General features: G+C 40.5%; 1 protein-coding gene and 1 non-coding gene across 3 annotated transcripts; both read left to right on the forward strand.

Annotated features, from left to right (window-relative positions):
• Window positions 1-215: 215 nt before the first annotated feature.
• MMADHC (metabolism of cobalamin associated D) lies at window positions 216-26,551 on the forward strand. 2 transcript variants are annotated; one of them, XM_075529813.1, is made up of 8 exons: window positions 216-299; window positions 682-741; window positions 5,600-5,744; window positions 14,423-14,640; window positions 17,492-17,597; window positions 20,004-20,134; window positions 25,061-25,147; window positions 26,029-26,551. In XM_075529813.1, the coding sequence occupies exons 2-8, from the start codon at window positions 733-735 to the stop codon at window positions 26,221-26,223; spliced, it is 891 nt and encodes a 296-aa protein (XP_075385928.1). In that variant the 5' UTR covers window positions 216-299; window positions 682-732; the 3' UTR covers window positions 26,224-26,551. The 2 variants fall into 2 exon arrangements, with proteins under 2 accessions (XP_075385928.1, XP_075385927.1); XM_075529812.1 differs by lacking the exon at window positions 216-299 and adding an exon at window positions 331-424 and having other exon boundaries at window positions 686-741.
• On the forward strand, window positions 7,867-7,999 carry LOC142425202 (small nucleolar RNA SNORA13). The gene has a single exon (XR_012779558.1). It is a non-coding gene; the product is annotated as a small nucleolar RNA SNORA13 (small nucleolar RNA).
• Window positions 26,552-26,997: the final 446 nt, after the last annotated feature.

A 26,997-nucleotide genomic window follows, 5' to 3' on the forward strand; every position in this document is an offset into this window, starting at 1 on the left:
AAGGCCGGGTCTACGAACGTCCAGCGTGGAAACCGAAGGAGCCACAACACTCCGCTGGAGGCTCGGCATCCGCTCCCGATTCAGTGACGCGCTTCCGCCTCTCCCTGCGCCTGTGCCCAGGCTTATCCAATCGAAGGCTGAGTGCGTGGAAATTTGCGATGCGCACGCGCACCGTCTGTCCGCCGCGGCTGCTCATCGATGTGCTCCGCGAGCACTTCCTCGGCCTGGTCAGATCCTACTGGGTCGCTGTTGTGAGCACTGCCGCCATTTTGGCGACGGGGAGCGGCGGCGGTGACTGGGTACGGATGGTTCCCGCCCGCGCTAGCCCCTCCAAACTCGCCCACCTTCGGGCGGCAGCCCTCGGGGGTGCCCCTGCCCCCACCGGGCTCCGCCCGCCCCCCGCAACCGTTCTGGCTGTAGGCAAGTGTTGGTTTCCTCGGCTTCGGATCGTCCTGAAACTTTTCTTGGGGCTGTTAAAGGAGGATTTGCTTGGACCCTCAGAAGCCTGTATCTCAGCCGTGCACCCCTCCCAAGCCGCGCTGAAGCCGGGAGGGCTCCTTGGGGCTGCCCCGCGCGTCCGTGTCCGGGCCGGCTCGGGCCCGTCGTGGTGGCCGCGGCCTGCGCTGAGAGCCGGTCCCCGGGGGTCGGAGCTTAACGCTGGCCTCTTTTGTCCTTTCCCAGGGAGAACTTGTGAAAAGGAAAGCTATTTTGCGGCTGCCCTCTCCGCTCGACATGGCCAACGTGAGTCAATTTCGTCGCCGGGAACCGTCCTGAAGTGGTTTGGGAGCTTGTTAGGACGCGGCAGGGCGGTGGAGTGGGTGGCACGGCCCCTTGGGTGCGATTGGTTGTGTCAGCGTGCCCAGGGGAGCGGGTTGTGCTCGGACGGCAGTCTGAATGTCAGCGTTCTGATCCCTGCGAGTGCTCTCGCTCCCCACGTGAGCTTTCACTAATAGGCATTCAGTGCAAGCAGCCTGCTGATGTTGCAAAACAGTTCTGTGAATCTTTAATAGCTGCTTTTACCCCTTTTTGTTTCAAACCTGGGCTAGTTCAACGAAAGATTTGTTAAGCCTAGCCCCAGCATAAGTAGTGGTCTTCCCAATTGCAAAATGGGAGCAAGGACTGTCCACACGGATCATTTTCATAGGTAATAAGTGACCAACACACATAGGTTATAAGGTTGGGGAATAACTTAAGACATCTATAAAGGCAAATAAAATAAAAAGTCGGAAAATCTGCAACCCCAAAGTAAAAGAATAGGTTCAGGGCATTTTGTGAAGAGGGTTAACCAGGCTCCTGAGAATCTCGCCTAACTGGAATTTTGAAAGATAGTAGGATTTAAGTAGCTGTGGTTGGGGCAGAGGGGTTATGATGAAAGAACTCTTTCAAAAGTCTGATGTCATTTCGCCCTGCTTGTGTGTAAGATATGTGAAGTTTAGTGGGAGATACTTTTTTTTAAGTTGGGACAAGTTAGACAGCCCAGCGTTTTAGACTTTTATCTTTAAATTGAAATGAGTCATTGAGGATGTTTCCCAAGCATATACCTTAATCATAGTTTACCACTCGGACGAATATTATGGTAACAATTATCCGGGATAATTCTGTGTGAAGCAAGAATCTAAAGGAATGACTAGGAACAAAGCCTAAGACTCACCTAGTGTTGGCCATGTTTTAGGTGAACTTACCTAGCCACAACCTGGACAGGAAGGGGGTTTTGCAGAAATCGGGGTACTGTCACAACAAGAAGCATTTGTTAGAGTAGAATGAGTCTGAGTAAATGAGTCCAGCGGGGTGAATATTTTGAGAGCTACTTTTATGAATTATTGTTTGAAGAAAATATGCATTCAAATATATTTAAATGTTATATTCAGAGTAATTTAAAGTTATATGTATTTATAAATTGTGAACGGATGCTTGTAATAAAGTAGATCATTGTGTCTTCAACGATCTGGTTAATATACCTGGCAGGTTCATACTTGCTTATGCATCAGGGATTCTAACCCATGGCCGTCAGGTCACTCCCACCGCATACAGAGGCTATATTAAGTTTCCCAAACGGTGACTGCAGGACAGGCAGCTTCATCTTTCTCCCACAGAGCATCTAGTGACTTTAAACTGCTGGCCTAGTAGTTAGCAACCCAGCAGAGTGCTTTCAGGGATTAGGAAGAGTAAGTTAAGTGGCTTTGGTGGAGACTATGAGCTACAAAATGCATTTCTAATATACAGGAAGTAGATAAAACTCTTACTAATGGAATTTGGGGGGGGGGGTGTCCAGTGCTTCCACATCCAATGCATTTTTAAGAAAGCTAAAAGTCTGAACCTTAAAGGTGAAATCTCTTGATTTCTTAACATTGGTGCCCAGTTCAAATTTTTTTAACTGTGTGGGCCACTCAGAAATGTCAGAGGGTGGATGTAGATGAAGTCCTTAGACTCAAAGGTTTGGAATATGTGACATAAAATTTCCTTCTCCCATGGCCAAAACAGAATTCCGTCCTAAGACTGCCTGAGAGGCTGGACTTCTTATTCCTGCTATGGATTTTCCAATGAAATCTTAATAGCCTGTTTTATTCCCAGTTTTAGAATCATAAGATGGTTTGAAGTTAGTCATACTATATAAAATACATGCTTCTTAAAATAAACTACTGGTTCTAATGTATGAGCTATTTATTTATATTTAGCTATATTTACTAGCTGACTTCTGTGCACAAATATTCCTTTCCACAGTAAAGGATTTGAAGTCTTAGAGGTTCAAGTTGCCGCAAACATACTGAAATGGTTCAGGATCGGGCACCCTGTTAGACATAGTCATAGAGTCATTGAGCACCCACTTACCAAGAGCTGTCGGCACCATAGTTTAAAGGAGGGTTAAAGCCAGTGATCACTGCTCTCCACTAGCCCCTTGAATGAGTATATGTTTTGGTACTGAAATCCAACAATAATTGGTTTTCCTTAGGCTGGGAATAAAACTTACATTATGTTATATGATTTCTGTATAAAGTTTTTTACATCAGGAAAAAGATGATCGAAATAGAATCTTAGTCATTTATAAGTATAATTTAGAATGATGGACTACACTAATAGAGACGATATAAAACGTGTCCATAGCTCAGAGAACATTCCAAAACATTGCATTTTAAAGTTCTTTTTGACTTTTGCTTCCTCATCTCGGCAGCACATCAGGTCCCATGCTACGCTTGGAGCTCTGTCCCCTGCAGGTGGTGGTGCTGGTGGGATTCTGCTCTCGGGGTTGGCACCAGTTAGCCTTTTGGAAAAGAAGTACTCTTTGAGCTGAGATCCCGAAACACAGGTGTGCTCTCAGACAAAGATGTAGATTATCTGCCACCTTTGCATGTTGCCATTATAGTTCCTTAAACAAAAAAAGCCAGGCACAGCCCTACTAAGGGAATGTCATGGATTCTAAATGGAAAGGCTTAGCCATTCCTCTGTGAATACGCTTTCCTATAAAGAGATACCTTAGGAAACCTTATATAGAACCCCTGTGAGTTGTATTAACACGATGGCGGTAGGTTCGGTTTATTATGTCTTGGCTCAATGTATTTTAGATCATGAGGCCTATTCTGTTAACTATCTGATTATAAAGGTGAGCTTATATTATAGAAGCACTCAAAATTTCTGAGTTTGCTTGGTAGGTAAAAACTTGTGGCTTTGCCTTTGGGTAAGTTGGGTGCTATAGACGCCAAGGTAAGGAAGGTGCTTAGCTTTTAATGTGGGCCGAATGCTGTGACTACCAGTTGTGCTTTGGAGAGACACATCACAAAGGTTATATTTACCCCTGGTGGCATAATGTGTTACAGGTTGGGCTGCTAACCACAAGGTCAGCAGTTCAAAACCACCAGCCTCTCCTGAGGAGAAAGATGATGCTTTCAATTCCTGTGAAGATTTGCAGTCTCGGAATCCCACAGAGGCAGCTCTATGGGACTGTCATGAGCTGCAGTCTACTCAATGGCAACAGTTTGAGTTTGGTTTTGAAGACAAGTCGGAATTGTCTAGGCAATAAGCATTTTAGCAGAATAATACTGCAAAAGACATTTTTAAAAGCAGAGATAACACATTGGAAATTAAATGGACCTGATCTAAGCCTTAGTATTTTCTCTTTTTTTTTTTTAAAACATTTTATTAGGGGCTCATACAACTCTTATCACAATCCATACATATACATACATCAATTGTATAAAGCACATCTGTACATTCTTTGCCCTAATCACTTTTTTTTTCTTTTCTTTTTTTACATTTTATTAGGGGCTCATACAACTCTTAACACAATCCACACATATACATACATACATCAGTTGTATAAAGCACATGGTATTTTCAATAGTCTCAAATACTCTTAGAAATTGGATAATGAATAAGGAAGAACAAAGAAGAATTGGTGTCTTTGAATTATGATGTTGGCAAAGAATATTGACTATATCGTGGATTAGTAGAAAAATGAACAAATGTCTTAGAAGCAAAGGTGGTGAGACTTTGTCTCTCTTACTGTGGACATGTTATTAGGATGGATCAGCTCCGGGAGAAAGACTTCATGCTTGCTACAGTAAAGGGTCAATGAAAAAGAGGAAAACTCCCAACTAAGTGTACTGACACCGTGGTTGCTACAATGGACTCAAACATAGCAATTTGTGAAGATGGCGGACACCCATCAGTGGCTGGTTATCCTGTGCAACGGGTCTCCGTGAGGTGGAACTGACTTGATAAGAGCCCTGGTGGGTGATGCATTAAGCTGCTAACCAAAAGGTCAGCAGTTTGAATCCACAAGCCACTCTGGGAGACAGACGAGACTTTCTGTTTCCCTAAAGGTTTGCAACCTTTGAAACCCAAAGGGACAGCTCTACTCTGTCCAACAGTCATTCGGAGATGAAATCTAAATGGCATTGGATTTAATATCAGCAACAGGAAGAGGAAAAAGTTCAGTAGAATGATCTTGCGGTAGCATAAAATAATACAAATAATATGGGGACAAACCCCCCCAACAATAAAATTATTTTCGTTGCTACTTCATAACTGTCATTTTGCTACTGTTATGAATCAGGCAACCCCTGTGAAGGGGTCGTTGGACACCCCCACCAAAGGGCTCGAGACCCACATGTTGAGAACCGCTGGTGTAAGGGAATCGGTGTGGTATTCCCTTAGAACTATTTGTGAAGCTACTCTATCCATCCCTCCCTTAACTCATTATGACCCAAGTATTTTTCCCAAAGCTTATTCATCAAAGATAAAAACATTGATCTTTGGAACTGATCTCAGTCTGGGGAGTGAACATAGGACAAAACATAATCATGAAGGCATGTGCTGAAATGAAGAAAAGCCAATACCACAAAACCAAGAGGGAAGAATGGCACGGGAGTAATTAGCAGGTAGAAAGAAAATAGATTTGTGCCTATACTTTGTAGGCTGGCTAGCTTTGCTTCCCTTTTAGCGCTGTTGCTAAACAGGTTAATTTTTAGACTCTCATCCCCCCTCATATGTGACACTCTTGAATTCCGGCCTTAATTGCAAAAGACTTTTTTTTTTTTAAACCCGAAGTAATTGAGTAACTTGTTTTGGGTTGTTTTTTACACGTGTGTTGTGTCATTTCCAGGTGCTCTGTAACAGAGCCAGGCTGGTTTCCTACCTCCCAGGATTTTACTCTTTAGTTAAAAGAGTGGTCAGTCCCAAAGCCTTTTCAACTGCAGGGTCTTCCGGTTCTGATGAGTCTCATGTGGCCACGGCACCTCCAGATATATGTAAGTTAAAATTATTGCTGCGTTGCTTTTAATTCTTTAAAGTTGTGTTTGTCCCATTGAATATAAAATCAAAACTCTGCCTCGATGTTTATCTTCAAGCTTGCACAGTTCTTCCAGAAACAAACCTTTTGATCACTTAAGCCATGTTACTTTTACTTGACATTTTTTTCTCTAAAATATTTTAATGACTTCAGGTCGCTGATAAACCTGGTTATTTTTCATTACTTCAGTAGCAGTTCCCAGCCTATCCTCAAGCTGTGCAATGTGATTTGTTGTTGTTTTTTATAAAAATTGTATTATGGTTAACCTTTTATCATCCCTGGTTTCTTTTATATCATTGTCTCTACTTAAACCAATTTATAACATCTGAAAACAAGCCAAATATATTCATCCTAAATGACAGATTTGTCACAAGAATATGCAAAGGATTGTTTACTTGAATATATAAAGAATGTTTATGCATCAGTAAGGAACAATAGAAAGCCCTTTAGCCCCAAAAGCAAATATGAGTAGGATGTCTACAGAAGAGAAAATCTAACATGTAAACATAAAAAAATATGTCAAAAATCCAGTATTTTTGTTGGCTTTTTCTTTCTCTAAAGTCATAACTAGAGAATGCTCTCCCTGAATAGTCTTTGAAATACGTCTTGTTCAAAATTAGGTTTTATTTCCTGGACTTGACATTTGGTCGTCTAGAACCTTATTTTACTTGACCTTCAGACCGACATCAGCATCATCTGGGAGTTGTTAAGCCCACTTCAGACCTCCTTACAACAGAATCTAAATTGTACCGAGATCCCAGATGGTTTTGAAGTCTTTTAATGTTGGAGCAACTTTGGATTAGACTGTGGAGAACTTTGAGAACAGTGTCTGAGTTCACGAGCTCAGTGCCTTGGTGATGCCTGTCACAGCTGTGGGAGGGAAGGGATAGGGTGACGCTGATCCAGAGGTGAAGCTGCCATGTTGACGTGGCCATTTTTAGCTCTTCAGTCCTATATGAGTATTAAAAGATAACTTTTGTTTAATTGTCAATGTGTGCTGCCCTTGTCCGTTTCTTTAAACAAAACCCTCACCCTGTGTGTATAATTACTTTAATTCTATATTCTTTTAGGCCTCGATTTTGTACAACTCCAGATATATTTTAAGTTTAAAGTAAACAGTTGTTAGTGTGCTCTGCTTAAGCGCTATGCATTTCATATCACTGTGGTGAGTAGAGAGTGGTGTCTGCAGAGTGTTGCACAGCTGTGGGTGTCACGCCTCACCAAGCACCAGCAGCTGAAGCTGCACGGACACAATTGAACTCAGCAAGTGACAGCAAACTCGATTACTATTCCATTTGGTCATGCACTTTATTTTAGATGTACTTAATGTACAGTTCTCCTAAATCTTTTTTAAAAAATTTCTTTTGTTTCTGTGACTCTTAAACCTCTTTTATATGCTCTCCCAGTAAATTCCCGTTGCCCTTTACCTGCCCTTTGAAAATAAGATCCTAGTACTTAGTATTTATTTATTATGGAATTACCATGTCTGTTTAGCTGTGCTTTTGTTCGAATCATTGTTTTCACTAGTCCTTGGGTGCCAAAGTGGATTAGGTCTATTCTTACTCCTGTGTTCCTTCATTTGTGAAACAGAAGCCTGAGTATTTTAGTGAGTGCTTGTGTTCAACGGGAGGCTTTCCAGGGACATACCGCAACACCTTGTAGCAAAATCACCAGGAGAAATATGCCCTTGAGGTCTATTAAATAAAAAGTAGGATTTCCCGTAGACCATTACCCTAACTAAACCCATTCTCCTCCCCAGGGAACGGCTATTATATTTGGTACCTGACCTGGTAGACCCTTTAATCTGCATTTTAAAAACATGAATATAAAGCTATAAAATAAGTGTCATGCATGGTATTCTTTGATGAAGCTTTTTCTTTTTAATATGTTGTGCTTCTAAGCATTCTCCATAGCTCTGCTTCCCTATTTATAGTTTCTGTTCTTTTCGTGGATTTTTGTGTTTGCTTTATATCTTTACAATGGTTCATAGAATTTGTGAACGGAGAGGAGGTTGATATTTACTCTCAGTCTGCTAGCTTTAACCAGAGTTACGCAGTAATTTTGTAATAGTAAAAATAGTAGGCCTTTGTGTTGCCCATTCACTTTCGGAAACTTATGAATGTGGTGTCAAAAAAGGCATAAATTAAATTCTTTTGCAGCCATTTTGCCCTTGAATTTGATTTCTTTGGCGTAGGCGCTGCATAAGGAACAGTTAATACCTTTTACAGTTGTTTGTTTACTACGCTGAATTGTAGTCTCTCAGAATTGAATGAATGGTTTCCCTTAACCAGTTTTAGGAAAAATAAAAGTTACAGAATTTTCTGGCATGTATTCGGGATCTCTTCAAAGTGGCTTACCAATGAGGACTCCTGTGGAATAAATATTTGCCTTTTCTGACCTAACATATATAGAGGGGCTTCAAAAGTTTCATGGAAAAATTCCATTATCTTTTGATTCCACTTTTTCCATGAGCTTTTTTGAAGCTCCCACAGATATTAAGTTTAGCACATGTCTTAGAGACAATCCAAGTTAAATTCACTGATAAATGAGCATATCTTCTATTTAGATTGACTAAGCAATCTCAAAAAAAATAAGAAGTAAAACAATTTTTTAAGTGATGCTTCAGTGAACAGTGCTGGTAAAGCTAGATTTCTACTTGTAGACAAATGAAGCAAGAGCATGTCATACATACAACCTAACTAAAAATGGCAAAGCCAAAACCATGAAGTCCTTAGAAGAAAACAGAGAAGCAAAGCTATGGGACCTAATTTGTTCTCCATGATAGATTATCAGACACAGTAGTAACAAAGGCACAGGCAACACCACACAGGTAGCTGGGCCCTCATGAAAGGTAAATACCTACATCCAAGGACTTTCTCACAAGAATAAAATGGAGCTTGCAAACTGGGAAAAAAATTAGGGAGCAGAGTAATATAATCTACAGCAGTCTAATACCTAAAGTCACAGGGTAAGACGTAAAGTATTGCTATAAAGTCATAGGATACATAATGGATATTATTAAACAAAAATCAAAACGTGAAGTTACTGTTTCTTGACAAACTGCCCATCTAACACTATACTTTTTTTTTTCATAAATCATTTTATTGGGGGCTCGTGCGACTCTAATCACAATTCATACATCCATCCATTATGTCAAGCACATTTGTATATTCTTTGCCATCATCATTTTCAAAACATTTCTTTCTACTTGAGCCCTTGGTGTCAGCTCATTTTTTCTCCTCCCTCCTTCCCCCCTTTCTCCCTCCCTCCCTCCCTCATGAACCCTTGATAACTTATAATTTTTTTTCATGTCTTGCACTGTCCAATGTCTCCCTTTACCTCCTTGTGTGTTGTCCATCCCCCTGGGAGGGGGTTATAGTAGGTCATTGTGATCAGTTCCCCCTTCCCCCCACCTTCCCCTTCCCCTCCTGGTCTGGCTACTCTCAATATTGGTCCCAAGGAGTTTATCTGTCCTGGATTGCCTGTATTTCCAGCTCTTATCTGTACCTATGTGCACGCTCTGGTCTAGCCAGATATGTACAATAGAATTAGAGTCATGATAGGGGCAGGAAGCATTAAAGAACCAGAGGAAAGCTGTATGTTTCATCCGTGCTATACTACACCCTGACTGACCCGTTTTCTCCCTGTGACCCTTCTGTAAGGGCATATCCATTAGCCTACAGCTTGGCTTTGGGCTTCCACTCTGCACTACCCTCTCTGCTTTCCCCACCCTCCCATTCACAGTGACATTTTTTGCTCTGGGTTTGATGCCTGATACCTGATCCCATAGACACCTCATGATCACACAGGCTGGTGTGCTGCTTCCATGTGGGCTTTGTTGCTTCTCAGCTAGATGGCTACTGGTTTATCTTCAACCCCTTAAGATCGCAGACACAATATCTTTTGATTGCCGGACGCCATCATCTTTCTTCACCACATTTGCTTATGCACCCATTTGTCTTCAGCGATCCTGTCGGGAAGGTGACCATCTCAAAATACCAGATTATTAGAACAAAGTGTTCTGTGTTGAGGGAGTACTTGAGTAGAGGCCCAATGTCCATCTGTTTCCTTAATACTAAACATGTAAATATACATAATTGATACATAGATCAATTTCACCGTCATATACCAATATCCTTAACATATGTACATGCCTGTATTTAGATCTATAAATGCCCTTTGTCTCCTAGTTCTTTCCTGTTTCCTTTAACTTTCCTCTTGTCCCACTATCATGTTCAGCCTTCATTTGGGTTTCAGTAATTCCTCTTGGTTACATTGCCCTTCATCTATCCCTACCAGACGTACTACATCCTCCTCGCCATTGATTTTCGGTCACTTGCTGTTCCCTTCTTATCTAGATAGACATGCAGAGATAATATGCACAAACTCAAGACCGAGCACAACAAATCAACACTAGAAAATAAAACAATAGCTACAACAGAAAGCCCCAAAAAAGCCCATGACAAAAAAAGAAATGCCTATAAATAGTTCAAGGTCTATTTGTTTACCTTTACGAATGTTTTGCAGTCCATGCCCTGGCCCCACAGTCTGTATTTGGTGTTCCCTGGGGACTTCATTGCTGTGCTCTGCTTATTGTTCTGTAGCACAGCCTTAGTGTTTCGCCTTGGTGTGGTGGGGTCAGATCGGGCATAATTCCTGCAGTGTGTCTCCTGTGTTGTCCGCTGTAGTGCTATGGGTCAGGGAGGGATGCCAGGTCTGTGGTGCGACCAGCCCTATGGTCCTCTCTGTGCATTGGCTGCTCTAGCAGAAATACCATCCTCAGGGCTTGGTGGGCCAGGATGTGCTCCACTCTCCCTCCCCTTCGTTTGCTCCCATGTGCTCTGATCAGACATGTCCCTCTCCCTGCACTGCTGAACTGCAGCTTCTTCAGTGCTTTCCTCTGAAATGAATTGGTGGGGGGTGGGGGGGGCTGTCCGCTTAGTTGGTAATGGGGCCGGCCCTCAGGCCTCTCTATTGGTTCCCTGCTTCATATCAGTGTGTTGTGTTCTCGTCTTGGAGCACACCAGGTTTGAAGTCCGGTCCCTCTTTCCCTGTGCAATATAAACAACACCCTCTCCTTGGGTGGGTTAGTGTCCTGTTGCCCCAGCTACCCATGTCTTTCCCTCCCACCCTCCTTTTTAGTTAGCTACCATATTTATCCCTGGGTTTAGTCTGGCCCTGCCATTTTCCCGGGACCTCACCCCAGGACGTACGTATACAGTAGCTTTTCCCTATGCCCCTTTTGCATTTTTGAGCTTACCTCAGTGGTCTCATGTTGTAATTGTCCTTTTGTGCCTAGCTTACTTCGCTTAGCATGATTTCCTCCAGTTCTTCCTGTGCAGTGATGTGCTTCATGCGTTCATTGCTGCTTTTGAGGGATGCATAACACTTCATTGTATGTATGTACCACAGTTTTTTTTTTAATCCATTCTTCTGTTGTTAGAAATTTGGGTTGGTTCCAACTCCTTGTAATTGTCAACTGGGCCGCGTTGAACATCGGAGCACAGATGTCTGGCCGTGGCTTGTTTCTTGTCTCTTCTGAGTATATGCCCAGTAGGGGGATTGCTGGGTCATATGATAGCTCAATTCCCATCTGTTTTAGCACTATACATTTCTATAGGTCATAGTTCCCTCTCTAACTCTTCCACAAAGAATTCTGGGCATTTTATTTATTACCACATAAAAACAGCTGTTTGGCCATTCTTGAGGGTCTCAAATCGTATTCCTTTGTTACTTCTTTGGGTTTAGGGGACAACAAACTTTCTGAAAGTACAGGTGCAGGCTATAGGATTGCTATGGGAAAGTTTCCCAAGGAAAGTCTCAGGACAGCCGTTACTGCGCTGGGAGAAAAAGTGGGTCTCTGTGATGGAAACATTACTTGGAGTAGCTTTCCTGACCTTTTTCTTGAAAAGAGTGCTTTTAATTTTTTTAAGGTTTCTTCATATTAAGCTCTAAGTTTTCCTTCCAGAAAGTCTATCAAAATTACCCCCTAGAAGCCCCCAAAAGGTCACCACCATCATCTGAGAAGATCTCTGCCCTGATTTCACTGGCTCAGCAGATTCCCCTCAGAAGCTACTGGTTTTGATTGGACTTTTTTATTATTATTAAAGCACTCTTAAAACTCAAGAGAATTTGTTTGCAGCTATCAACTGAGTACAGAGACCTATTTTGATGTTTTGTTTGAAATAAGCCAGTGCATGTATAAAGTAGGCCTTTAGTAGCAATCCTTTTAATTTATACTTAATGTATGTGAAACTTTTTTTTTATTTTAACAATTTATTGGGGCTGATACAATTCTTTTCACAGTTCATACATATACATACATCAGTTGTATAAAGCACATCTGTACAGTCTTTGCCCTAATCATTTTTTTCTCTTTTCTTCTTTTACATTTTATTAGGGACTCAAACAACTCTTACCACAATCCATACATATACATACATCAATTGTATAAAGCACATCCATACATTCCCTGCCCCAATCATTCTCAAGGCATTTGCTCTCCACTTAAGCCCCTTGCATCAGGTCCTCTTTTTTTTTTCCCTCCTCCCTCCCCAGTCCCCCCTCCCTCATATGCCCTTGGTAATTTATACATCGTTATTTTGTCATATCTTGCCCTATCCGGAGTCTCCCTTCCCCCCTTCTCTGCTGTCCCTCTCCCAGGGAAGAGGTCACATGTGGATCCTTGTAATCAGTTCCCCCTTTCCAACCCACTCACCCTCCACTCTCCCAGCATCGCCCCTCACACCCTTGGTCCTGAAGGTATCATCCACCCTGGATTCCCTGTACCTCCAACCCTCATATGTACCAGTGTACAGCCTCTGTCCTATCCAGCCCTGCAAGGTAGAATTCGGATCATGGTAGTTGGGGGGAGGAAGCATCCAGGATCTGGGGGAAAGCTGTGTTCTTCATCGGTACTACCTCGCACCCTAATTAACCCATCTCCTCTCCTAAACCCCTCTATGAGGGGATCTCCATTGGCCGACACTTGGGCCTTGGGTCTCCACTCTGCACTTCCCCCTTCATTTAATATGGTATATATATACATATACACATATATACACACACTTATATCGTTGTTGTTTTTTTTGCATGATGCCTTATACCTGGTCCCTTGGCACCTCGTGATCGCACTGGCCGGTGTGCTTCTTCCATGTGGGCTTATTTGCTTCTGAGCTAGATGGCCGCTTGTTCACCTTCAAGCCTTTAAGACCCCAGACACTATCTCTTTTGATAGCCGGGCACCATCAGCTTTCTTCACCACATTTGCTTATGCACCCATTTGTCTTCAGCGATCCTATCATGGAGGTGTGCAGTCAATGATATGATTTTTTGTATGTGAAACTTTTACAACTAAAATTGAATTGCCCTACAGAGGATTACTCAGTGACCCTCAAGACTTGAAGGACTGCCAGTATACTTGTCTCATGGAAGTGAGTTGCACTGAGCCATTTGTGCTGCTTTATAGATTAACTATTTCTTATGTTATCTATATAAATATATATGAAATTATTAGTGTCCTGGTTTTGTTTCCCTAGAGAATCCTGTCTAACACAAATGATTTCTCAAAGTATCTTGTTAAGTGAAGGACACTCTGTTGAACAAATTCAATCAATCACGAAAGGACAAACATTGTGACTAGATGATGCCACTCCTGTCTGTTCTGATCAGGTCCACAACAGAGCCTGATAGAAAGGAAAAAATACAGAACAGAACTTCAAATTCTTAAAAAGGCAGACTTACTAGGCCCCTCTTGAGGCTTGAGGAGTCCTGAGACTATGACCCTGGGTTACACATAAAAATTCGAATCACATTATCCCTGAAGTCACTTCTAATTAGCTCAAAAAATAAAGATTGTCATACTTGAGTATTAGATTAAAAAATATTTATTGATAGAGGCCAAATGGACAATAACTTTTAAAAAGCATAAATGAGAATGTTGGGGACGGAGTGAAACAACTGGAACGAAATACTGAGAATGTTTTCACTGCAGAATGTAGCCAATGATGGGAGCATACTTCACTGGGTATTTGCACCAAAAATAAAATGCTTAATTTTAAGTTTGATACATGGTTATGTCTTTTTTTTTAACTGATAATACCTAACTCGTGCAATCTTTGACACCACCTTATTTCCCATCTCTACTGCGTGGGGGAAAAAAGCTTAATAGATTCATTTATGCCCCAAAAGATAGTTCCATATATAAATGCATGGTTTCTATCTAGTTTTTTCATTTTCCAGATAAACAAATTATCTGAGCTTACTTTAATTGATTGGGAGTCTTCTGCGGATTGCTTTATTAAACTCACTACCATCAAGTCAGTGCTGACTCATAGCTACTCCCTGTGGGTTTCTGTTAACTAGAGTAGAAAGCTCATTGTTTCTCCCATGGAGCTGCTGGCTTTGAACTGCCAACCGTGTGGATCACAGCCCAACAGGTAGCTACTACACCACCAGCGCTGGCATGACACTACTATGTATTCCCAAGAATGTAAGTGTCAAATATTTTTGTGTATCTAAAGAAATTCTTACTATCTTTTAGGTTAAAAAAATGTGTATTTGTATGAAGATCAGTCTTCCAGTCTCCCAGTGCCCTTGACGTATGGAGAAAGTGATTCCCGTTGTTGTTGCCTTTAGGCTCACGGACAGTATGGCCTGATGAAGCGATGGGGCCATTTGGACCTCAGGACCAGCGATTCCAGCTTCCAGGGAACATAGGCTTTGATTGTCACCTCCATGGGACAACTGCACAGAAGAAAAGCCAAGTTCGTAGCATTTTGCCAGATGTGATCGCAGAGCCTTCGTCAAGTGAAAGGCACGAGTTTGTGATGGCACAGTATGTTAATGAGTTTCAGGTAAAAGGCCGTTTGCATCACTCTTCTCATTAAGGATATAAATTACTTTCTCCTTAAATATGAGCATGTTATTTACATTTTAAATGTAAGAACAAAATTTGAATATATATAAAAACAGCCACATGTGTATATTTATGTGTGTGTGTCTGTTTAAACTGCATTTAAGACATTGACATGGACCTATATGTGGTTGCTTTATAACTTTTTGTTATATCAATTCATTTTTGAAAAATATGTTTCTTATTAACTATATATAATTAAAATGTTGATTCCTATATGGCTGTATGCTTAGGGCCTCTGTTTTCACTTTTTTAAACATCAGTTATAATTTGTATTTGGACTAAATACTAGTGAACTCCTACTCCTCACCATTTACAAGCTTAGGAAAATTACGTGGTTTTTAAGTTTGATTTAAATTTCTAAAATTGCTCAGATAAAATAAACTAATGTTTTTAGGAAACTATATTAGTTATTTCTTTTAGTTCTTGTCATTAACATCTCATCATTTGTTATTCTAGTCAAAAGTTACATGCATTTCAAGGTTTTTATTTCCCTAACGATTTTTATTTTTTTCTATTTTGATATGATTTCACACTGAATTTTTTATCAAAGTCCTACTATGAGTCATTATCATTATGGTATATATGGGATGTACTGAGAATGGGACACAGTGGACCTCCCCTATCTTCCTGTATTGCATAATCCTTCTTAGTCTTCTTGATTGTTTTTGCTTTTCTTCCTATCAAGTAAATGATAATTTCTTACAAGTTTACATCCTTCCTTTTCTATACATTATTCTCTGCTCACTTAATCTCTTAACTTCCTTTCCAAGCTACATCTTTATAATTCAGTATTTCTGTATCTAAATTTCTGTTAAATATATATATGAATATTGTGTTTTATATTTCTGTATTTCTTTATGAACTCTGTATTTCTGTCTGCTCCCTGGCATCTTTACTTAGGTAGCTCACATGTGCAGGTTTCACATATCCAGTGATGAAATACAGACCTTTGTGGTGCTGTGGGTTAGGCATTGGGCTGCTAACCAAGGGTTCGTGGCTCAAACCCACCAGCTGTTCCACAGGAGAAGATGAGACTGTCTGCTCCTCTAAAGAAGCAGTCCTTTTTTTTTCTTCTTAAAACACTCTATTACTGTTAGTTTACCAACAACATAAATGACAACCACCTACCCAGTATTCCAAGAAAAATTGTAGCAAGTGACCAAATCGTACTGTTTCCATCTCTGAAATAAAAACCAAACCCATTGCCATTAAATTAATTTTGACTCATAGCAACCCTGTAGGACAACAGTGAACTGCTGCCCCATAGGATTTCCAAGGCTGTAAATCTTTTATGAAGCAGCCTTCCACATCTTTGTCCCACAGAAAAGTTTTTGGTGGGTACGAACTACTGACTTTCTGCAGCAGCTGAGCATGCTTGACCACTATCTCACTAGGATGCCTAACTCTGAAGTAGCTTCAGAATTAAATGTGTCCTTTTCATTTTTTGCTCATACTAACTGTTGGGGTTTAAGGCCTTTTAGGTTACCCTTGCGGCATTGGAGCCCGATGGACTAAGTTAATATTATCTAAGTTCAGAGCTTGTTGCATACTGTTATGAACCTTTTCAGAACCTCCACATAGAAAGCTTGATTGACAGCTTGGCTTGGTGGAACAAACTCCAAATGCTCACGAGTCGAATGAGTTTGTCATCAATCAACATTTCACCTTTTTTGAAAGGAGAAAACAACGCGTACACTTGAGTTTTTCCCTTAGTGCTGTCCTCGTAAGCTGTGTTCCAAATCACAAGAGTTTCGGCAGCATTTTTCCTGAGCAGGAAACAAAATTTCACAACCACACATTGTTCTCTTAAATCAACCGTCACAAATAATGAGGTTGGAGCAAAACTGCTTTTACGAAAAATTCACTGTGATTAGAGAGAACCTTCCAAGGCGATGCCACGGTGTGCACTAACTCAGAGCGAGTTACTGGATGCTCGCCCAGAGGGGAAAATGCACACTATGAAAGCTCTGTTCTGCCCAGGTGTACCCGCGAGTGTACTCCTGATGGCATAGTGGTTATGAGTTAGGCTGTGAACTGAAACCACCAGCCATTCTGTTGGAGAAAGGGTGTTCTCCCTCCCTGAGGAGGTACAGTCTCAGAAACTCACAGGGACAGTTCTTTTCCATCAGTGGGATTGCCATGAGTTAGCGTCAACTCCGTGGCAGTGAGTTTGGTTTTTTAGTTTATGGTTCCTGGAGACTTTTCTGCTTGATACTAGCTCATTTTATATTGGATTGCATGTGTGTATCTCTATTATTTTCTTTCTACTAGGTCAGAGAGTAAAGACTGGATTTCTTTTTTTTACTGATTAAAACAGTGACTGCTTCGGGCCTAGTACAGTGTAGTATAGTATACTAGGGGTCTCAGAGTTCAGTTGAATAAGACAAGACTTATTTAATCATGGTATTTTGTAAGTTAATGTTGTCTTCATTTTGCAGATTATGTAACAAAAGATCATTCGGTATTATAATAAAACACCAGAAGAGGTAGCATAAGAAGATTCTGGGGTCATTGTCATTAGTTTCTTAGACAACATGTTTTTATATCAAGTTTTGGAATGCCTATGTATCCATTCTTACCTTGAAATCCGTTTCTGTAGAACTTTTTAATATTTATCACAAAATAGTTTGTACTTATAGAAGATACTGTCACCTTTAAATTTTTCCTTTCTTCCCAATTAGATTAGAATGAGCTTTTCCAAGTTCTGGGGAAGGTAAACCCATAAGATAAATGATGTTGCTTTCTTTAAATTTCAGTGTTTATTTGCTCTTGTTTCATGTCCCCCTTAGGGTAATGATATACCTGTTGAACAAGAAATTAACAGTGCAGAAACTTACTTTGAAAGTGCCAAGGTGGAGTGTGCAATCCAAACATGTCCTGAATTGCTGCGAAGAGGTATGTCGTACTTTATACACTTGAGCAGTGTGTTTTAGATAACGTCATTAACCGCTGAATGTGTTGAGTAATATACACTATTGGCATTAAAATGCTCTGTGAGTTTGCTGGTGGTTGCTGAGAATGTACATGGCAAAATATATACCCGATTCAGCAGTTTCTGCACATTCTTGGAGTTCTGGATTGTTCCTCCCTCATTGACATAGGCTTGCCCCTGGGTCCTAGCTAAACTTTCAAGTTGCTGTTGCCACTCTGATCCTAAATACAAAGTTCTTTTGAGAGCTCTCTTTTTATCAGGATTCCTCTATAGAACCCTTGATCAAAATGTTCACTAGTGGTAGGTAGGCACGGTTCAGTCCTTGTGGCTTCGTGGCAGAAAGGGCAGTTGTTCATGAAGATAATTATTCCTGACTCTCCTCCTTCCAGCTCCATAGAAATCAGTATTGCCTCAAGATGTTAAGACCTCCAGGGCTACACAACAAACTGGAAGTACCAATAGATCCCCTTAGCATGTTATTAGGCCATTTAACTGGGATGTCCCACAAAACCATGGCCCTAAACTTCCAAATTAAGGAACCATGTTCTATGAAGTGTTTTATATAAACACCTACTCTTTTTCTATCTCACTCTTTCTTTTTGGTATTGTGCATAAATCTATCGCACCTTTTTTTAACTTTTTATTATGAATTGGATGTAAATTTACAGAACAAATCAGTTTTCCATTCACTAATTCCATCAACATTTTGCTGCATATGTTGATTACAACCCACACAGAGTAACACTTCTTCCTTGTTTTTCCTCTTGTGCCTTCTGACCTTTGTCCTTGGTGAAAGCTGCCCTTTGGATCTCCAGTGGTGGGTGGTTTCAAGGAGCGCAAAGCTCCCTGATGCTATTATTCCCCCATAGACCTTTCTGTTGTTTGGTGAAAATTAAACCATGAGGCTGAGTACAATTCAGACAGGATTAAGGGCTGTAGTTGCACGAGATCCACCCCTTTCTATTTGGGTCTTTTTTATAATTTTACGTTTTGTTCCTTAATTATTTCTCCCACTCTTACCAGAATGTTCTAATGTAATCTCTTTTAGTAGGTAGTGATAGTCGGGCACCACCTAGTACTTCTGATCTCTTCTGGAAATTGAGGTTCCAGTGATCCATTAGGCCATTGGACTGTTTCTTTTGCATTTTTCTATTTCTTCACTCTTTGCTCCAGATAGGGAGAGATCAATAGGTGTACTTAAGGGGCCATTCAGGAGCTTTTAGGACGATACCTTCTTTTAGTCGATACCTTCTTTTGTGGACTTGTATTATGCCAATTCATCTTGGTTTCACCTGAGATTGGTCCTGTGCACCAAGGCCAATGACTCACTTATTCAAGGTGCTTGTTTATGGCTAAGACGTTTTCACAACTTTGCCCCTTCTCTGCTTTTATGTGTTCACGGATATAGTTGCAGTATAGAAATACATGTGTAGAAATGTCCTCTGTCAAACCAGTAGATGTTCTCATTCTCCTTCCCACATCTGTTCAGCTTGCATGTCTGTGCATCTAACTGCAGGTTATTTTATTGCAGGGTTGTCTTTATATAATAGTATTTTCTCTGTTGCCTTGAGCTTGTGCATCCCCTCACTCTTGCCCATGGTAAGCAGTAATAAGCTTTTGTCTCTATACTTTTGACTTTTGTCTTTCTATGCAGGTGAGATCATATAATTTGCCTTTTTGTGGTTGGTTTATTTCTCTCAGCATGTCTTCAACTCATCCTTTGCATTTATCAAGATTTCATTTTTCCTTTGGCTAAGCAGTATTCCATTAGATATCAGAGCAAATCAATTAAAAATCAAAGTAAGAACTGTCCAATAAGTGTCGTACTGCCAACCCCAGGGGAGCAGTTCAAAACCACCAGCTGATCCGTGTGAGCACAAGAGACTATCTGCCCCCATAGAGATTTATAGCTTCAGAAATCCTATCCAGGATTTCTATGGGTTGAAATCAGCTTGATAGCAGTGGGTTTGTTGTTGTTGTTGTTGCTTGGGATTTGTTGTTTTGTTGACTTAAAATGCTCCATACCTATAATATGGTAACTGGAAGTGCTTGCTTGGCCAAGCTTATAAATGTCCCCTGACATCTGACCTCATGCTTACTTACATTAGCAACAAAATGTTGAATGGTGACTAACGTTTTTCAAAGCAAAATTTAAATAATGTTTGTCCCTGAGTGATTATTAAAGCTAATTATCTCATGCGCTAAATAGTAAAAATTGTAAGGATAGTAAAATTAATAAACTAAAGCTAAACTTATTTTAATATCCTTTTTTTTTTAAATCAGGTATTTATAAAAGTAATTTAGTATTGCTGTAATATGCACCCATTTTTCTAAAGCATTTTTCATGTACTATTTTATTTTCTTTCTAGATTTTGAATCCTTTTTTCCTGACGTGACTGCCAGCAAATTGATGATTATGACTGTAACACAGAAAACTAAGAATGACATGACTGCTTGGAGTGAAGAAGTAGAAAGTGAAAGAGAAATGCTCTTAGAAAAGGTAATTCATTTCCCATAATTTAATTTTGTGGCCTTAATTATGTGTCCATAAACTAAAATGTTGTAAAATAATATATGACTTTCTAGCCTTTATTAATTCATTGGTAAAGTATTTTTGTACTAAAGGAAATTGAACATATTTTTTGAGAAATGAAAATATAGCTGTTTTTTGTTTTATAATATCTTGTGAAAGTATAGAGTTGGAATCTGTATGAATTTAAATCTTCCCTGAATTTTATTTTGAGATTTATGTCTTTACAAAATTGACAATGGGCAATTTTTGAAATAAAAACTAAAATTAATTTTTTATATGCCTTTCTCTTTTTCTTTAAATCACATTGGCTAATTCACGTGTGCTTGGCATTTGACCTACAGGTCTAATTTATAAGGTGAAATCAACCTTTCCCAATATAGTCAGCGCAGTAAGAGTTGCTAATCAAAGGCTATGCACATTTAAAATTTTGAAAGCACCAATTTGCCCAGGAAAGAAATTGTCCTATTTTACATAATCCTCATCTACTTTACCCCGGCTAGTTAGAATTTCTTTTAATTTTTACCAAGCTGTGAAGTGAAAAGTACTAATTTATTTGGATCTAGATAATTGAACTGTGATTTTTTTAATGACATCCATCTTTTCCTAAGATTTATTTGGAGTTCATCATATTTATCAATTTATTTGTCTCTAAAAGTGTTTCCCATGGTGGGCATTCCCGCTTTTTGGGCGGCACTGGGATGACCCAGGGGCCTGCAAAAGCAGACGCCTCCACTTTACCATGGACTGTAGACTGTCGTGCAAAATGTAGTTTCCAGGGGTGCACTGAGGTGCGGTTTTGTGTTTGTGTTTGCTTTCTGGAAAGGTAGTGGGCCAAGTAAGCTTGGGAACCCATGGCCTATCAGATAAAAAAGGATTGCTCCTCTAACTTTCGCGGGAAATCCACTATTTCCACTGCCGTGCAGAACACTGTTAGAAACAATTGGATATTTTCTTCAAGAGTTGGATAAATGGCTCTTAATTTATAGTACATACGTATACATTCATACCATACTCACTGCCATCAGGTCAGTTTTCTACTTACAGGGACCATAAAGGGCAGAGTAGACCTGCCCCTGTGGGTGTCCAAGACCAACTCCTTATAAGAATAGAAAGCCTCATCTGTCTCTAGTAGAGCAACTGATGATGACTTTTGAACTGCTAACCTTGCGGTTAAAGTTATACCTATTATGACTTTGTCCAGCAGATGTCAGTGTTTGCTATTTATTTGTAGAAATCCTGTAACAAATACATTTATGATGAGATTATTTGGGATTGTTTTAGTTAGTTTTTAAAAATTTTATTGCATTGTTTTGCTCTCTCTCTCCGTACTCTTTGTAGAGGGTGTGTGTGTGTGTGTGTGTGTGTGTGTGTGTGTGTGTGTGTGTGTGTGTGTGTGTGTGTGTGTGAGAGAGAGAGAGAGAGAGAGAGAGAGAGAAAGAGAGAAGGGGTGTGTTTAAATTGAAGTGTAATCTAATAGCTATTTACAGTGGTTCTCAACCTTCCTAATGCTGTGACCCTTTAATACAGTTCCTCATGTTGTGACCATAACATGTTTGTTGCTACTTCGTAACTGTAATTTTGCTACTGTTATGAATCAGGCAACCCCTGTGAAAGGGTAGCTCAACCCCCAGAGGGATCGCGATCCACAGGTTCTAGAGTATAATTAGTATAGAAAAAAGCCTAAAGAATATATTACTTTGGAACTTATCATAGTCCATAGGGTGATAGCTAGAGAAAAATAAGTGCATTTAAGTTATATGCTTTTGCAACAGGGTAGGACCAACCCACTGTCATCAGATTGACTCCAAGTCATAGCAGGCCTCCACAGAATCCCCCAGTCTGTACATCCTGATAGGAGCAGACAGGCTCCTTGTTCTGCCACAGAGCTGCTGCTGAGTTAGGCCACCCATGTTGGGATTAGCAGTTTAACACCTAACTCACAGTGCCATCGCGGTGGGCAAACTGTGAAAGGGACAGATAGACCACATTTTAAGTTTTCTATATCACAGATGCTCTATCCCATCCATTCAATACAGCTATTATAGTACGAAAAGAACTTTTGTGATACGTAAATGAAGCTATGCTATTTTCTAGAAAAACATTATTTACGCACAGACAGCAGGACAATTTGGCCCTATAGCTGCAGCTTTCACCCTTGATTTCTAGCATACTTAGTATTCCTGAGACTTGGCTTTTCAGAGATCTCAGTTGAATGCCAGAGACCTCCGTGGTGTGTCTTTTTACTTTGGCTGAGCCAGAAGTGCAAGATTCCCCAGAACGACACAGCCTTGGTATCACCATTCAACTCTCAGTCCAGGTAGGCAGTCTCCTTTAGGTCTCAGGGAATCTCTACTTGTACAATGGCCCAGGTGGGACTAAGAACTAAGGTGCTTTTCCCTGCCGACTTCTCAGGGGCCCTATTGTGCGCTCCCTCTTCTCTGGGCTGCCCCCAGATTCCAAATGCTTCTCCAACAAAAACTCTACTTTCTGCTTTTTCAACTCAGTGATGCCCTCACTGTCCTTAGACCTCGTGTTTTTGCCATGCAGCAAGGAAATGCCGCAAGCAGAAAGCTGGAACCAATACAGAGATCGCCTTATTTATTCTCCTTCTCTCAAGGATTGGTCTTACTCCATTTGTGGCTCATGTCTACAAACAGTTATTACATGTATTATGTTCAGTCTTATAATACATGTTCACCAGCATGATCATTGTGACCAGAAGTAAAACTGTCCTTGTTTTTAAGCAGTTCTGGTCTGTTACTGTTTGGGATTGTTATCTTTTCATTCATAGACCAGGGGCAGGGAACCTTTTTCTGCCAAGGACCATTTGGAGGGAAATCGCTGCTTTTGAACTGTGGTGCTGGAGAGGAGCACTGAAAGTACCGTGGACTGCCAAAAGGACAAACGGATCTGTCTTGGAAGAAGTTCCTGAGAGGCCAGGATGACAAGACTTCGTCTTACATACTTTGGACATGTTGTCAGGAGAGACCAGTCCCTGGAGAAGGACATCGTGCCTGGTAAAGTGGAGGGGCAGAGAAAAACAAGAAAGCGCTCAGGGAGGATTGGCACGGCGGCTGAAGCATAGGCACAGTTGTGAGGATGGCAAGGACCGGGCAGTGTTTGTTCTGTGGTGCATATGTTTGCTAAGGGCAGAAGCGACTCATTGGCACCTAACAACAGCAGCAGCATCGGCAGGCCAGAATGGTCACGCTTCATTTAATCCGCGCATCCTAATGTGGCGGCTGGAACTGCTGCTCTGGTGAGGCGTGCGACGTGAGCTGGTCCCGGTGACCTGGTGATTTCACATGCCTTACATGGCTGGGAGGCCGGACTTCGCCCACCCCTACGACATTTGACAAAGTTAATGAAGGAGTCTGCGTGGTGCAGAGAGATACTTGATTACTCCCCAGAGGTGCCTCTCAAAACCACCTGGGAACCCCCTGGAGCAGTTATGCTTTGAACATGCAACGTTCCGTGAATCAGAATTGACTCGCTGACAACTAACAACAAATGCATTTTGCAAAAGAATGTTGGCATGTTAAAACCAAGATGTTGAGCATGTTATAGCAGTGCATGGTATACAGTAAATGTATACGCTACAAACTAGAGAGGGATACATGGTGAAAAGTTAGTATCCGCTCTACCCTGGTTCTCCCAGGCCTCCAGTTCTTTTACTTTTGTGTGATTTTTCAGAAATGCTTTGTGATTATCAAGCATGTTAAGATGCTTTTGAAGGACCCACAAGCAAGTATATGTTTTTAAGTTACTTTCATTTGAACTAATGAAGAGCTCAGTTGTCATTACTGAAGATGTTGTTTTCCCTTACTTTGTTTTTAACATCTCCATAATGACAATGAGCAATTGTTGTTCGTGGCTGTCCTGTAACCCTATCTGTGTTCACTAGAACAAAGCACTGCCCTGTCCCGCAGCGTCCTCACATTTGCTGTCCTGTTGGAGCTTATTGTTGCAGCCACTGGGTGACCATGTCATCCAGGGTCTTCCTCTGTTTGTGCCCCTCCACTTTACAAGCATAATGTCCTTCTCTACTAATGTGTCCAGAATACAGAGATGAAGTGTCTCACCCACATTTCCAAGGAGCATTCTGTCTGTACTTCTTCAAAAACAGGTTTGTTTGTTCTTTGGGCAGTCCCCTGTGCTTGCAGTATTCTTGCCAGCACCGTAATTCAAATGCACCAGTTCTTTGGCCTTCCTGATTCAGTGCCCAACTTCCACATACATGTGGGGCGATTGAAAATGTCAAAACTTTGGTTAGGTGCACCTGAGTTCTCAAACTGACATCCTGGCTCTTCACAATGTAAAAGAGGTTTTGTCAGCAGATGTACCCAATGCAATACGTTATTTGATTTCTGCTTCCAGGCGCATGGACTGTACATCTAAGCAGGAGGACATCCTTGGCAACCTCAGTCTTTCTCTGTTTCTTGTCATACTATTTGTTGGTTCAGTTGTGAGGATTTTGGTAAAGAAAACCAAATACACCAGTAGTGTAAAGTTTTGATTCATGATAAATCCAAGGGTTAACACAGAACCTGATTATTAATGGTTCATAAAATGGGGGGGGGTTCAGATGAGAAATGGGGGATTTAGACTTTTTGGAAGACATGTACTTTATGTGAAGCATTATTAGTCATTTGGAATGGTGAAAATCACCTTGGAACTTAACAGACTATAATGTGTCCTAGCTTTACTTTGCTCTGAATCCTGCTGAGTTCTCCATGAAACTAAGTCTACATTGCTACTAGACTAAGCACATTACTTAGATACAGTAAACATTTAAAAGAATAACCAACTGATTATATTGAATGTGAGTAAACGTTTAATCTAATAATGTTTGTTTTAATAATAAACAGTAGCTGCCTTTTCCTTGTCGTTCAGTTCATCAGTGGTGCGAAGGAAATTTGTTATGCTCTTCGAGCAGAAGGCTACTGGGCTGACTTTATTGACCCGTCGTCTGGTTTGGCAGTGAGTAATCAAATTTATTCTGAAAATTAGATTGTATCATTTGAAGTATGAATATCTTGAGATATCTAAATGATGATAATTTTGGTAAAAATTGATTATTCAAGAGGGTTTTTTGTTTAATTTACAATTTTGCCAAAAAATTATTTGAGACGATTGCATTCAGTTTCTGCTCACACTGATAGATATTTAATTTGCATTAAGTAAAGAAAATATAGATAGTAAAATAAGTATTAGAAAAGTATCTTCTCTAGAAATCAGTTTTATATATTTTCAAGAAAATAAATAATTGAACTATTGCGGTCACATTTTAAGTCCTATCTGTATCATTCACTTTTAAGCGGTAAAGTCATATTAGACTTTTTGAATCCTAGAATAGTGGGATATGCTGGTTCTTCCAGTTGAGTACAGGATAGCACAGACTTACAAATGAGACACTTGCTCTGGGCTTTAGTTTTCTCTTCTTGGGCCTCATGAAGTGGATTGCCGCCGGTTCGTTCTGTCCTTAAGGGTCATGTAATGTTATGTGTGTGCTTGTAACCAATGTTAAAGGCACTGTCACTGAGTCACTTCCTACTCATAATGCCCCCAGAGAGTGAGTGAAACGGGGCCGTAGGGTTTCCACGGTTGTCTTTACAGAAGCCAGCTGTACAGTGAAGTGACTGGTGGATTGACACTGCTGGCCATTGGTTAGCAGCTAAATACCTAACCCACTGGGTCATGTGATTTTGGGCAATGTGAAATCTGCTAATCGTTTCTTGTTTCCAAAATGCTCAGGTAATTGAGGGAGGGGTTGCAATCTATAATATGAAATAGGTATGTGGATTATTATCCTGTCTTTCTTGCTAATGACAATGTGACTTCCTTTTTTCTATTTGCTTCAGTTTTTTGGACCGTATACAAACAACACTCTTTTTGAAACTGATGAGCGCTATCGAAATTTAGGATTCTCCGTGGATGATCTTGGCTGCTGTAAAGTGATCCGTCATCGTCTCTGGGGCACCCATGTGTTTGTAGGCAGCATCTTCACGGATGCAGCACCAGACAGCCATATAATGAAGAAACTACGTGGCAACTGACGACAGTGTTGTCATTGTATTTACTGTACGATTTGTACATAAACATTGGGGTAAATTTGTAAACACTGTCAAAAACCTCAGTTTTTAAAATATCCTATTTCTAGGTATTTATTTCAACATTCACTTACAACATGGGCAAGAGATTTGTGCTTATGGAATCACAGGTGTTGGTTATTATCATTGAATACATGTTGAGCAGATCCACATTTTATAGACTGTGGTTATTAACATGGAACCAGAATATGATCTCATATTCTTATTTCTCCCTCTTACTGGAAAAATCTGTTTTAATTGTTTTTCTCCAAAAATAAATCATATTTGGTTGATATGTGGCGTGTTTTGTCATTGCAGTACTTTTTAAGTATAGTTCTGAAAGATTCCTAAGAAACTACAATGTTAATATTTTAAATATTTTTCTTTTAAAATAAATACAATTGAAAATTGTGAATTTAACGGAGATTTTATTTTCTTGATTGCCTATTAAGTGTCTAGCAACAGTATGAAATGATGTATGTGCAGAAAAAGAAATCCTTAGTTATATAAAAGCTTGTGAATTTCATCACAGCCCTCGCCTGTCAGCTCTCTAATTATCCACCATTGGACTCTATTCCGTCTACAGTAGCTACCATCCAACTCGCTTACAGTGGCTGAGGGACATCCCTTCCCTCAAATTGCCACGCAGGCTAGGGTCTCTGAGTTGGAATTGACTTGGTGGCAGTGAGGTGTTTTGTTGCTTTCGGGCGAGGACGGAGAGGAGGATTTCTGGAGATATTT

The sequence above is a fragment of the Tenrec ecaudatus genome, chromosome 13 (genome assembly GCF_050624435.1).
Source record: "Tenrec ecaudatus isolate mTenEca1 chromosome 13, mTenEca1.hap1, whole genome shotgun sequence".
Taxonomy (NCBI): Eukaryota; Metazoa; Chordata; class Mammalia; order Afrosoricida; family Tenrecidae; genus Tenrec; species Tenrec ecaudatus.